The 14,019-nt window shown below is 41.2% G+C and overlaps 1 protein-coding gene across 1 annotated transcript in view; it reads right to left on the bottom strand.

Annotated features, from left to right (window-relative positions):
* ANKRD26 (ankyrin repeat domain 26) overlaps positions 1-11,191 on the bottom strand; it is a 44,181-nt gene extending 32,990 nt beyond the window's left edge. The window contains 9 exon segments of the mRNA XM_041421045.1: positions 15-177; positions 703-1,291; positions 2,787-2,847; positions 6,640-6,785; positions 7,605-7,742; positions 8,262-8,368; positions 8,482-8,655; positions 8,891-9,005; positions 10,806-11,191. Of these exon segments, the coding sequence (XP_041276979.1) occupies positions 15-177; positions 703-1,291; positions 2,787-2,847; positions 6,640-6,785; positions 7,605-7,742; positions 8,262-8,368; positions 8,482-8,655; positions 8,891-9,005; positions 10,806-11,008 (1,696 nt within the window). The 5' untranslated portion in view covers positions 11,009-11,191.
* Positions 11,192-14,019: the final 2,828 nt, after the last annotated feature.

Here is a 14,019-nt window from a genome sequence, read left to right as displayed (position 1 = left end):
TGTAGAGGAAGCACCTGAGTCAGGATTTATAAAGTAATTTCTCTCACCAGCATTGTCCTTTGAAGCTCTGTGGACTTCATGCCTATCATTACAAACAGAATTTTTCACATCCTCAGCAACTGTAATTTGTAGCTTTTTGCTAGCATCCTTCTTCTCTTCATGTTCAGATGATTCTTCCTAAAAGAGATCAACCAAAACAGCAGAAAAGAACAGTAAGAAACATCATTATTTGCTGTTCCTCCATAAGCAATTCCTCATGTCAGTCTAACTCCAGCTTCATTTAAGTTCCAACATTCTGGAGCATATTTCTTTTTTTCCTCTACTTGGCTCCATTGAAAATCATTAGTTTCCTGCTCTCAATCTCATACAAAATTCTTTTTTGTTTCCTCACTTTCAACTATCACGCCATGAATTTTCCTAAATGATAGTAAAACTTCACAGATAAAAACTGTAACAGAATGAGAAAAATCAAACCGATTCCAGAGTCTACTGCCTATTCTTTTTCCATACCGTAATATATTACCATACCATGGCAAAGAAACTATTTTGACTCCAAGTAAGACACTAACATCAAAAACGGATGACTGAAAGATGGATATATGTGAAAAATAAGTATTAAGAGAAATCTGGTTTAGTATGTGTTTCTTACCTATCTGACCCTTAGAAAATACCCTTGTGATTAAATCATCCTTATATACTTACTTCAATGCTTGAATGAAATGCTGCTCTCAAATTTTCTTCTTGCTTATTTAAGTGCAAGTTTTCACTTTCTTTTTTCAGTGGTTTATAGACTTTATAATCTACTCCTTCATATTCTTCTTCTTCAGTATCTTCACCATCCACATGTTCAAGTATGACAGAGGTTGGTCTTTCACTTTCAGGTCCCGGCAGTTTTTCTGCTAACGAAGAATTATCGCTACTTTCAAAGCCATCACTGAAGTTTGACCTTTTCTCCTTAACACCACAACTATCTAAGAGAGGCTGAGGTACCTCTTTTTTCCACTCTGTCACTTCAGAGTTTGGAAAACAGGAGTCAGCGTTTCTGTGAAATTTCTCATCAATCATGCTTTTTCTGTTCCAGCTTTCTTGCATATCTTGCAGATTATTTAGATTTTGAAAGACAGCTTGTTTTGGTACTGACTTGCAAGATACTTCATTATTCATGACCTTTGGAGACACTGCTGTTTTATTTTCTTGAAACCTTTCACAAGACCCAGCTATGAAAGACACAGGAGTATTAACAGATTCCTCCACCTTTTCATCATGTTCTTCAAAATGTTTATGTGCATAACTGTTCTAAAAATATCTTTCTAATATGTGCAATACTTAAGTAAAATTCAATATATTTAAAAGTGCATTTTCAGGATGCTTACTTGCAAATGTGCACAAGGTAACTATTAATATCCCCGTACTTAATGCATGAATTTAGTCCCTGCAAGTACACTTAGAAAATACCCCTAAATTTCAAAATCATGGCACGAAAATGTATAATTTCTATTTGAATCAGTGCAAGAAAATAAAATCATCAGTGTTACAAACACGACTTGCATGTAGGATAACAGGATAAATCAGGCCTGAAGGAACCTCAGGAAGTCTCTTAGCCAGCCTTCTCAAAGCAGGCTCAGTTATGAGGTCAGATAAGGTTGTTCAGTGCTTTATCCAGTCTGGTCTTAAACACTTCCAAGGACGGAGATGGTACAACCTCTCTGTTTTACTGTTCCCACATCCAATTTGAAACTATTTTGTTGCCTTTTATGCCTCTTATATCTCTGCCTCCTGTCAATGTACCACTGGGAAGCACCTGGAAGATTTGTCTTCTCACATATACTAGAAGCTGCTGCTAGGTCCCCTGCAAATTCACCTCTCTAGGCTGACAAATCCCAGCTTCCTCAACCTGTCCTCAAAGGGCAAATATTCCTGTCCCTGATGAATCTGATGGCTTTTCACTGAGCTTCCTCACTTTTCAAAGACAAATGTCTCTTGCATTGGAAGCTCAAATTACACCCAGAACACTGGACATAATCCAGAGAGTGCCAAGTAGAGGTGGATAATCACTTTCCTCAATCTCTTGGCTATGCTGCTCTTAATACAACTCAGGACACTGTTGCCAGGGCACCCTGCTGCTGGCTCATTCTCAGCTCACTCTGCCAAGACCAATCTTGCCTTTCTCAGCAAGGCATCTCTCCTGCTAGGCAGTGCCAGCATGCTTTGTAGCAAGGGGTTGTTCTTTTCCATGTGCAGATTTTGCATTTGCCCTGGCTGAATTTTGCTAGACAGGTCTGAGAGTTCATTTACACAGACTGTCAGAGTAAATGCCTCTGAATGACAGCACTGCCCTGAAGTGCATCCACTGATCCTCCCAACTTAGGGCTACTTGCAAACTTGTTGAGAGTGCACTCTAGCACATCACTGATCCACTAAAGAAACCTGACCTCTAGGAATCCAGCTTCAAGAACTGGAGTGCTAGAACCAAGTGCTAGAACCTCTCAACAGCTAAGATCATAAAAAAGGGCTCTTCAATTCCCAAAACAGAAGGGGAAAATAAACACAACTTCCAATAGTACCTATTTCAGCATTCCTCAAGCTCTTGATAACTAATTCTTGTCAACTATCATAACAACCAATCCAAGGTATTTGACAGAATCATTAAAGGCAAAAGAAAACAAAGGCATAGCATATGCCTGAAGACATCTCCTCCACTAGCATTAAATATAAACGAGCATGGAAATTTTGTCTGTTCTAAAGACAGGGTACATGTAGAAATATTGATGAGTACATCTCCTGACCTGCACTGGGCTTTTGGACAATGAAATACAGTGTGCATGTCGTGAAGAGAAAGCCTAGAAGCTGAAACAAGGACAAGCTAACAGTTTAAAAATACAACATATACTCTAATTTTCACTGTTTCTTTTTGCAAACACACAATATTTAAATAATATTAATTACTTGTACATACCATAGTTCCTGTTAACTCAATCAGTACCAGCAGTCTAATCTACCTGCTGATTTCCCAAGATGAGTAAAAACATCTCCACCACTGTGGAGCAGTGTGGAGCAGTCAGTTAGCACACCTGATGGGTGACTTCAGTTATATTTTCAATTAGTACAATTATAAGTAATCAAAAGAGCTAAGTAAGTTTTCTGAAATTTTGCTTCCAATGAATAGATTAGCTCAGTTGGGTAGAGCATGGTGCTAATAATACCATGCTTGTGGGTTCCAATCCCTGTATAGGCCAGTCACTTAAGAGCTGGACTTGATCACCTTTGTGGATCCCTTCTAATTCCAAATATTCTGTCATTCTGTAAATAGTGACTTTAAGCAGTGATCAAGAACAAGTCCCATTGTCCTTTAGAAGGCAAAAGAGAAAGTTCATGAGCTACCTCTCAGACAGAACTCTGATTACAGTAAAAATCTGATCTAGAAAAGCAGTCTCTGGGGATTGCTTGTTTCCACTTTAATTCAAGCCCATTTCCATTTCAGAGTAAAAGAAGGGCTTATTTAAAAATTATTTACTATCATCAATGACACAAAGCAAACACTAAATTCAATAATAAAGAGCCAAGGCAAAACATGCAATCAAACAAAAATCACACAAAGCCTGCTCTCAAATGTAGTTCAGAAAACCAGTACCATCAAAATAGGAACCTCCAGGATAATGAACATCATAGATGTGTTGATATCTGTATACTGCACAACATGTTTCATATTTTAAATGCTACTGTATAAAATACCTTTCCTTGATTTTCCTGTTCTTGATGTCTGGTTAGGAGATTGTTGCACTCCTATATCCATTTAGGAAAAGGCATGGAAAGGACAGATGGAACAATGACATCAGAATAAACTGGAATTTCCAGAAACTTGGAAAACATAAGCAGTACATCAAAACAGCTACAGCAATGGGAGAACATACTGTGACTATCAGCCTATTCTACAGTCAGAAGTGCTGGAAACAACCCAACCAGAGTCTAAAGAACTCTGCTCTCAAGGGACAGTGTCAAACAGTAACTTAAAGTACTTGCTCCATGTAGAACATCCATATTTCAATATTTTGAAGCACTGAAACATATTATCAGAAATATATTCTCCTGATAATTTTGTATTTCCCTCAACTTGACTACTTCTTGTCTAGCAGAGATACTAATTAAATTTCTTCATGGTTGTACAGTGCCTTACACACACAGCACACAAAAGTCCTTATTCTAAGGAAAATCTCAAAAATCGGTATGTGTCAAGAACCAAACTTTGGAGACTATCCAGAAGTTTCAAGGAAATCTTGGCTCCCTGTACTCAGACCAGCATGCAACTTTGAGACATTATGTTATTTACACACACTCATCTTAAGCTACAGTTTTAGCATGTTTGTTATCCCTCGCTAAAAAAGGAACACAGTCACTTGTTGCCTTAAACCAGCTCATCTTAAAAGTTGTGTCAGTTGGTGCCTGATACAAACACAGGCCACTTCTACCTCAGTTTGAAGAGTCCTGCTTATATTCATTTGACCATGCTGAACCACACAGACATGACAAGAGGGCAGCATGCTCCCCCAGGGCTATAGAGCAGGCCACAACCGGACCGAAATGGGTGCATTGACTGGTGTATCCCACATATGTGTTTGTGTGTGAACATGTCTGTGTGTTGTGGAACACAAGTTCAGAATATAAATCACTAGGCATCTGCTCTACCCATCCCACTTAGTGAAATGCAAGAATTCATTCTGTTATTGCAGCTAACTGACACCAAATTTCTTCATGATGCAAACTCTGCCTCAGAACAGAAGGGAGCCCTGCTTCTATCCGTTTTACCACAGGGAACGAATGTGGCAAAATTACTTGTATCAAAACAAGATACATTTAAAGAGTTAAGAAAGGACTGCATGATAGTTTCTTATCTCTTCTACATTTCTCAGCTTTCTGAAGAGATAATACAGGACAGCTTTTACTGAACTTGGGAGATTGAAAAGAATTCAGTGATTTGCAAGAGCTCTATGATGGAAACCCAACAGTTTCCATAGGGACCCAGGAACACGAAAGGAACAACACATCACGCAGTAAGTATTCATAGAAACAAAAGCCAACTTTTGAAGTAGGCTGAATTGCTCATTAGAGGAGAGTATTTTGAAAAATATTCAACAAGTGCAAAATTAGCAAAAGGAACAAAGACAACACTGAAGATTCCAGAAAAATTGTACAGAAGAGCAACAGAAATAAAAATAATTTCAAAATAGGTTTCTCTGTTCTCCTGAGATCATTCAAACTTCTCTCTAACAGAGGCTTCAAAGTCTGTTACTGCAGCATATTAGAAGGACTCTCATGCTACAGGACCTGTACTTTTTCTGTGCAAGTTAGAGACTGCATAATTAATGCAGGTAAATATTCTCTTTATGTTACTAATATCTAAGAGACAGTAACAGCATGCACTGTTTGGCCAAAAGATTGCATTCCTGCAGTCTATCAAGAAACTTTCCAAATCTCTGACTAGGTCAAATCAAGTGTTCCTAAGTCAAAGCAACAAAGCCTGACTCTAAATTAAACTCCTATATCTAGGAAAGGTCAGTGAGGAAAAATATCCCATATTTTGCTCATTTTTCTAGACATATTTAAAAATGGAGTAAGGAACTGTATTTAAAGGAATAATGAATTGTGTTTGAGCAGTGTCTTCTGCCCATTTGCCACATAGTTCCAAAGTAACACCCTTAAAAATTCAGAAAGAATAAAATCTCCCACTTGTAGGGCTTGAAATGTAAAGTACAAGACACACTATTTCATTTACACTAAGGTATTAATTTTCTAAGATTCCTCTAGGAGTCTGAGCTCATAACCATAGACTGAATTTTTAAAACTCACTGAAGGAGTTAATTTTTTGATCACAAGGCAATTTAATTGTTTTTCTGGATCACAAGGTAATAATTCTTTTCTAAAAAAAAAAATCACAACTACTTAATGTGGAAGAAAAGCATTATTTGTGTTGTAAATCAAACTATGCTCTAGCCAATACAGCATTCACAGACACTGCAATGTTATTGCCAACAAAGTTACTTTTCCAATATTTGCTAAGTATGTCTCTACAACACCTACATGGAAAGTTATAACTGATTTTGAGAAACAGGACATGCAAAAAGGACCTTAGTGCAGATGGAACTATGAACATTAAAATGAAGACACAAACTCCATGAAAACTAACAAGACACATACCTTTCTGCTCATTTCTCTGTTGCTTCCCAAGTACAGTAAGAGGAACAACTACTCAGGTGGAACCCACTGCTTTTGTAATTGGATTTTCACAATCTGAGTTGCCATCTCTAGGTAGAAGTACACACTTGAAAAGTAAACACTTTTGCCTAGTTCCTTCCCTATCCTCCTCTCTCTCTCTCAAGGAAAACCCAAATAGGTGGACAATCTGACAGACAGAAAGTAACAACCCCAAGAAGCGAACACAGAATGCAGATCAAATACTTTCACAGCCTGAGAAGCAGCACTTCCAACTATCATCAAATAAGCACATTCACAAAGCTTGTGCTACTTCATCTGATGCCTCCACTAAAGCCAACAGTGAGCACAGTAAGCACTAACAACACAAATCCACTAAGGAAAAGCCACACTGATTCTCCTTGTGAGCTACTCCATGGCAAAGGGTCTTACCTCCTCTGTCCACAGCAGGTGCACCCAATGTAAAGCCAGCAGCTGCTGCCCTGTGTGGAGTGCCTGTGATGCCTCGTGCACCACCACCTGTAGAAGCTTCTCCTGTGTTTTCCCAGTCTGCATATTCTGCCAGTTGCTTGCTAAGACTGTACAGAAAAAGAGAAGAAATGCATTAGGTAAAAAAGTATCCCATACCTGCATATACCACTTAATAGAAGAGTTAACAGCCACTTCTTATCCAACCTATTCTTATCCTATCTTCATTCTATCCATAGCCATATAGATTTATGTACTCGTATGCACTTACTGCATGACTATTACACGCTTCAATATTCACATGACTATTACACACTTCAATATTCACTACAGTCACGTTGACTCTACAGTCATATTCAAACGTACAAAGGTATTAACTCCTGCTTGGTACCTGTCAAGTTTCACCTCTGGCTAACTGTAGGACACAGACAGATTTTAAAGTTTATAGTGAGCAAATGTGAGCTTAGCCATAAAACTTGAAATCTAACAGAGAACTCTGGGTAAAAATTTTCCTCAACTTCCAAGTTAACACTAGACACTGGAATGATACATATCAGAAGACAGGAGGAAATGACCACAAGTTGTGCTGGGGAAGGGTAAACTGGATATTAGGAAAAATTACTTCAGTGAAAGGGTTGTCAGGCATTACAACAGATTGACCAGTGAAGTTATTGAGTCACCAGCCCTGGAGGTATTTGAAAGACATTGTAGACTGGCACTCAGGGACGTGGTTTAGTGCTGGGCTTGCCAGTGTTAGGTTGATTCTTTAGTCAGGCCTTTTCCAATTTAAATGACTCTATGAAGACATCACTGAGCACACCCTTACACAAGTCTCAGCACATCATTAAACCTTGGTGCTGTTATAAAATATTATCAAAAACCACACTGATAACTGACAACTTACCCTAGTGATACAGTTTAAAATTTACCTAGAATATCCATGAATAACAGCATAATCCTCAGCTGTCCATCCGTTAGTGTCTTTATGGGAAACATCAGCACCATACCGAAGAAGCACCTTTATCACATTAAGCTCTCCACCAGAAGCAGCAGTCATAAGTGGGGTTCTGAAGGATCCAAGAAATACGATATGAAATAGACTGCTTTACAGTCACCATAAATATCTTTGTTTCTGTTCACCCTCAAAAAAGCATACTCTCCATTACTTTAAAATGAACAAAAGAAAAAGCATTTTTCATTAAGAGAGCCAATAAAATCGGAGAAGGTCTCAGAACAATTAAATGTTTAATATTAAAACAAAGCTTCCACACAGACAACGCTTAGAAACTCTGCTACTATGCAGGAGATGGCTTTTCATTTTGAGGGAATGCCACTGAGCTAGTAGCAGGCTTCCTGACAAAAAGGCCATCACAGACAATAACATTCTGCAGTCCTCAATGTGGAAAGCACTGACGAGATATGACAGCAAGCCACTGAGGTATGACCATCTTTCACAAGTCACACAGAAGTAATTGCTTCTGTATGGCTCCTTGCTTTGTGTTTTTTCAAACCTCATTCCCAACCCTCTCTCAAGCCAAGCTGAAGAATATTAAAAAGACCCATGTAAAGTTTTGACAGCCCCTGACCTTTCACATTGATCTCGAGCATGCACGTCAGCTCCTTTTTTAAGGAGAAACTCCATTATTTCTTCATGATGTTCAGAGACAGCAAGAGTAAGAGGGGTACATCCCTCCTGAAAGGACAGATAAAGTTAAAAATCCAAGTTAAAACAAACAAACAAAACTTTAAGAAAAATATGAATGCAACTTTTGGAAAGCACTTTATTAACAAATATAAAAAAATTACCTTATTTTGGGCATCAATATTAGCATTATGCTGAAGTAACAGCCCTGCTACAGCAGTACTACCAGACAGGACAGCCAGATGAAGGGCAGTGTTGCCATCAGCATCTGCCAGATTTGGGTCAGCACCATGTTCCAGCAGAATAGCCACACATTTTTCTTGCTGGCATTGTACTGCCTGGAAACAAAACACAAAAAACTTTAGCATTTACAGTTTCACTTGTTGCAATTCCTCCATCTTCTCAATACTGGGAATTAAGAGCACCTTCAAAGATTGGCTAACATATGCCCATTCCACAACAATCACAATATGCATGATTTTACAAAGGTCTACATAAAGAATCCTGAAAAATACATGATTTAGTTCAAAATCAGTAAGTTTCATTTGCGAGAACATACCACAGTCCACGTACCTTCATCAGTGGTGATCTGTTATCATTGTCAAAAAGATTTAGCTTACACTTGTTTTCTACTAGAAATGTAACTACATCCACATGGCCGTTCACACAAGCAAGATGCAGAGCTGTCCTAAAAATTAAATAAATTGAATTAGCACACACAGGGATAATTTCAGGTTTTTTTATAAACAGATATGACCACAAGTTTCACTTTGCAAATCTCAAACTTAAGAACCCATTCCATTAGCTGCACAGGAGCTGCACACCAAATGCGTGGGACTTGCTAGCAAAACCCCTCCACAGCTTCTGCTCAGTAAGGGAACATTTCCCAATAGAACAGAATCTGCAGAGATTCCTGTGCCCAGGCATTGGATATTGTCCTCTGCAGTGTGGGACTACACACATGGCACAGCAACAGAGACCAAAGCCAGGGAATCTGAGGACTATGACAAATCAACTTCTAAGTTATTCTTTGATCATTCGTGGGCCAGAATTGTATTGAAATGTATTGAAAATGTTACTTAGGTTGATTGCAAGAATATTAGCGCTTCTCCTCACTTTGAGAATTTTTCCTTTTCCTCTAGCTTTTTTACTACTGAAGCAAAACCAAGAACACGTTTGCATCCAAGTGCCTCTAACAACATGCAGGAATCCAAAGAGCAGAACACTCTGATCCTGACTACAGGAAAGTAGCTTTTGACTTTCCTGTAATGTTTAACTATCATAGTCATAAAAAGCCTACTACAGATTAAGTCCTCTCCAAGAAGGCAATACTGTGTTTCCACAATATATAACCAGCACAGGAAAACTGAACTTTCTTCTTCAATTTAAAGCCTTGCCAGAAGGAAAAGCAGTCCTTCAAACCACAACATCTTAGGTGTCATGTCAATTAACCAGTCTACTTGTACACAAAGACACAAGCACCGAGGAAGTCCTTGCATGTGTTTCCTCCTACAGATCTAGTAGGTATTTTTAGGGCAATAAAACTAGATGAACTTTATTGCTGCCAGAAGTCCAGCCTAGGAAGCTGAACTATTCTGCTAAAACCAGCCCTTCTTCCACAAAGGATTTCACTCCGAGCTTTTTCAGAAAAGGTGATTCCCTTTTGCTTATGATAGATCTATGTTGCAGGAACCATGCTGCAGCCCAGGGCTTCTCCTTAAGGTAGAACTGTTAAGTGCTTGCTGTGCTTGACTCAAATCCCCACACAACACCTTCTTCTGCAAGTCACTGACCAGATATTCCAGTGCAAGGTGCTGATCAGCTGTACCAAAGCATCAGAGCAAAAAACTGACTGCCACCTAAAACCACACTTTGGCTTAGGCTGCCACATCACACTCAAAAAAGACAACTATGCGTGCAGCATCAATAAACAACATGTTTATTTTGCATTATAAATCCTTCCCAACTGCAGTATCCAACTTTCTTTAAGTTGCTCCCAGCTCAGGCAGCGCATCCTTCGGGCTCAACTACTGAACCTGCACGCTGAGCCCTGAGTCCATAAAGATGGGGCGATTACACTCAGACCTCAAACCCTGGCTAGATTGAGAATGGCCATAAGGCTTCTCTTGCAAGTCTCCTCTGCCAGGCTAAGAGCTCGCCTCCACCCCTGCCCTCCTGGGCAAGGATACAGGAGTCAGGGAATGAGGGCACTGAGGAGGCCGGGTCAAAAACTGTAAGGGACGGTTGGCCGAGTTCAAGGGGTGTGTTTGGCAGCCCAAGCCAAGGGCTGCGCTGGGCTGTGTTGCCCGCACTGCCACTCCTCACAGCGACGCTGCCGGTCGGCTCCTGCGCCGGGGAGCTCCTGGGGCTCCTACAGCCGCACCTGGGGCTCCTACAGCCGCACCTGGGGCTCCTACAGCCGCACCTGGGGCTCCTACAGCCGCACCTGGGGCTCCCGCCCTTACCGCCCCGCGGCTCCCGCCCTTACCGCTCCGCCTTGTCCCGCCCGTCGATGCTGTATTTCCTCAGTCCCTGCCGCACCTGGGCCAGGTCGCCGCTGGCGGCCGCGCGGTGTAGCTTGCCCAGGTCCTTCTGCCGAAGCTCGTAGGCACCGGCGGAGCAGGGAAGGGAGCCGCTGCCGGGCGGCGGCTGTTCCTTCCTCTTCCTCCCGAACCCGAAGATCCTCTTCATCCCGCAGCAGGAACGCAGGCACAGTCCCGTCTAAGGAGAGCGACGGCGGGAAGCACCGGCGCGCTGTATCGTGCCTCAGGCAGGAACAGGGGAGGAAAGCCCGGGCAGCGAGCTCGACTGGATGCGGCCCCGGCGCAGCGAACCTGGGGCGGCGGGGGCCCCAGGGCACTGCCCCCGGCAGCCCCGTCCCACCCCCCGCGCACGGCGAGCTCCGCGCAGGCGCGGGGGGATCGCGCAGGCGCGGCGGCGGGAGTTAGGGACGGGACAGTTCTCGGATGGAATTAGTGTCCCAGGGCACTCGGAGCTGCGTGGGTGCCGCTATCGGGCTTGGGTGAATGGGTGACGAGAACAGACAGCAAGGATTAATGCAAGAGGAAAGGGAATGGAGCAGAGCTTCAGACATCATCTACTTACGTGCCTGACCAGATGCTGAGGAATACGTGCGGTCCAGGTAGCTGGGATCGCAAGCTGCCGATTGAAATCTAGGCTAAGATTTGGGTGGGAGCCCGAGACAACAGGCCGTGAGCTGCCAAACTTCGGGATATCCAAGGGCGCGAAGATGGGTGATGCTAGTCAGGTGAACAGACTCTGAGAGACACAGCAGGAACATGGAATTGCCTCTTTGGGTAACAAAGGAGATGAAGACCGGTGACACCAGCGAAGTCCTTGAACATGGAGAGTGGGACAAGAGCCCGAGGCTCGGGCGGAAGAGCGAGACTGGCTCAGGGGGCCCCTGTGAGGCTGCAGAAGCCCAGAGGTTCTTTATGTAGGTGCTCTCCTCAGAGGCACCAGCTCGAGCTGTTTCTGTGTTACTGCACAGGAATAAACTGCTTTATGGAACGAGGTATCTGAGACTCTGCTATGGGAAACCGGGGTCGAGCCGGTGAGGAAACCTGGTGTGACCGTGTGAGAGTCGGGCTGCGGGGAGGTGTGTCAAGCGAGGCGCCCTCAGCTCAGCGGAGCCGTGCGAGCCTGTGGCCCTGTGACACCTTTGGGCTGTGCGACTGTGGAGTGCTGGGAACGGCCAGACTGGGAAGTTTCCCCAACACCCGTGGCACACTCAGTTACTTTCTTAAGTGTGCCTAAGTTGCACTGACACAGAGGAATGCAAACATGGATGCAGATAGCCTGTATAAAAACAGTAGTACAGAAAGCAAAATATTTTGTAAGTTTGGAATAATTATTAATATTGTACTGCTACAGTGATGCCACTGGGTAGTTCACATACCATGTAATTTGGGCATGATGCCGTGGTACAGTATATCCTAGGGTATTTGGCTAATGGAACACCTTGCCAAAACAATTTTTCCTATCTTTAGAAACTACTTTTTGCATGTGAATTTCTGAAAAACAGATGGCAAACAAAATCTTATTCAAACAGAGGAATGCATTTCACTATGATAAGCAGTAAAAATATTTATTGCAACTGGACAGGAATATAGTAACACTTTGTAGGGAGCCCTTTGAAATATTTTCTTTTCCTTCATCATTAAGAATGGTACATATATTAAAATCTTTATTTTCCTTTCCAGAATGAATCTTCACAGCTTTATCAAATATTTGCTACTGACAATATTTTCTTGTACTACGGTGACTGATGTACAGACATTTTCATTGGTTGATTCTCAGTGTATTACAGTGTTCTGTTTTTTAAGACCTGAACTCTAGAAAAAAAGAGCCAAAATAATAATAACAATAATTTTAAAAATATGTAAAAATACTGTTGCTGAAACTGCAGCTAAGTAGATTGAGGTTGCAAAACATAAATTTCTGTGAGTATTAGGAAATAACTACTAGCAACCATTTTGAAAGTGTCTCTATAGTCAGTCTGACCATTTAATGGAAAGATTGAGAGCAAAATGCATTTTTAACTGGATATATTTGTTTTCTTCCAGCCATCTTAGAAGAAAGGCAAGTTTTTATTTAAAGATGGCAACATGGGATAAACATGAGTCATGTCTATGCTCTTCAGGAGAAAGTATTTAATCTCAACTTTTTTTTTCAACTGGACACATGCTCAGCCGCAAAATAGTTTTATTTTTACAGGTTACTGGCCAGCTAAGACCAGGAAACCCTAATTCTATGTCAAATATTTCAGAATGGTATCAATAAAAAACCATGTGATTACAATGTCAGCTTCAGTTGGTGACTTGGATAGCTGAATGGACTAAAACTTGGTTTCATTGCTTTTGAAGATAAGGGGATGTTGATGGGTCATAGAGTCATATTGGTACAACAGGAACTTTTCATTCCTTACTAGCCAAGAAAGATAAACAAGAAATAGCTAGTCTATGTCACTAAACCAACTGTCAGCTGTTTGTAGCAATCTTTGTTCATACTATTTCTTTAATCGTGATGGCTCAGGGTGCTGTTGATGTCAATGTGTATGTTTTTAGTTTTGATCTATTTCTATTTTAAATTTAATTTTTATAGTTCCTTTTTGGGTTTAGGTTTGGGGTTTTTTTTTAAATTTTGGTATTTCCTATTCTGTTGCCTTTCCTGTTCAGTGTTTTCTATGCTTATCTGTAGTTTTCTCAGTATCATCTAATAGCAACTGTTTCTTTTCCTGTCTGCATGAAATGTTTCATTCCTGTTCCTGAATTCTTGTTTCATTACAAGACTTGTGTACCACAGGGAAATCTCCAAATAGGGCTTAAGTGTGACTTAAGTGTTGCATAAGCACTGGTATTTGGATTAGTCTGCTACAGGTACACCTTTCCTTCAACATGATTCACTCCAGCTGGATAATTTAGCTCACAATCTTTGTACAGCTGAGGTATAAAATGGCAGTCTGAAATTCCCCTTTGCCAGTATGGCTAATTCCCCTATTAAACCACCTGGGGAATTTTGTCTACCAGGAAGAAAAAGTGTCAGTAAAGACTTGGGCTGATAACAATATGCTGCTAAGAATCTGGTTTAGTACACCTGCTTTGCAACTGCTGTATTTATAGAAGTGGTACAGCTTAGAAGAGCTGCCTGGGAGGATTGCATGTCTCAGTAATGCTGACTCT

This window comes from Onychostruthus taczanowskii, unplaced genomic scaffold (assembly GCF_017590055.1).
Source record: "Onychostruthus taczanowskii isolate IOZ18803 unplaced genomic scaffold, ASM1759005v1 scaffold68, whole genome shotgun sequence".
Classification (NCBI taxonomy): Eukaryota; Metazoa; Chordata; class Aves; order Passeriformes; family Passeridae; genus Onychostruthus; species Onychostruthus taczanowskii.
This window is presented reverse-complemented; position numbering and strand designations above follow the sequence as displayed.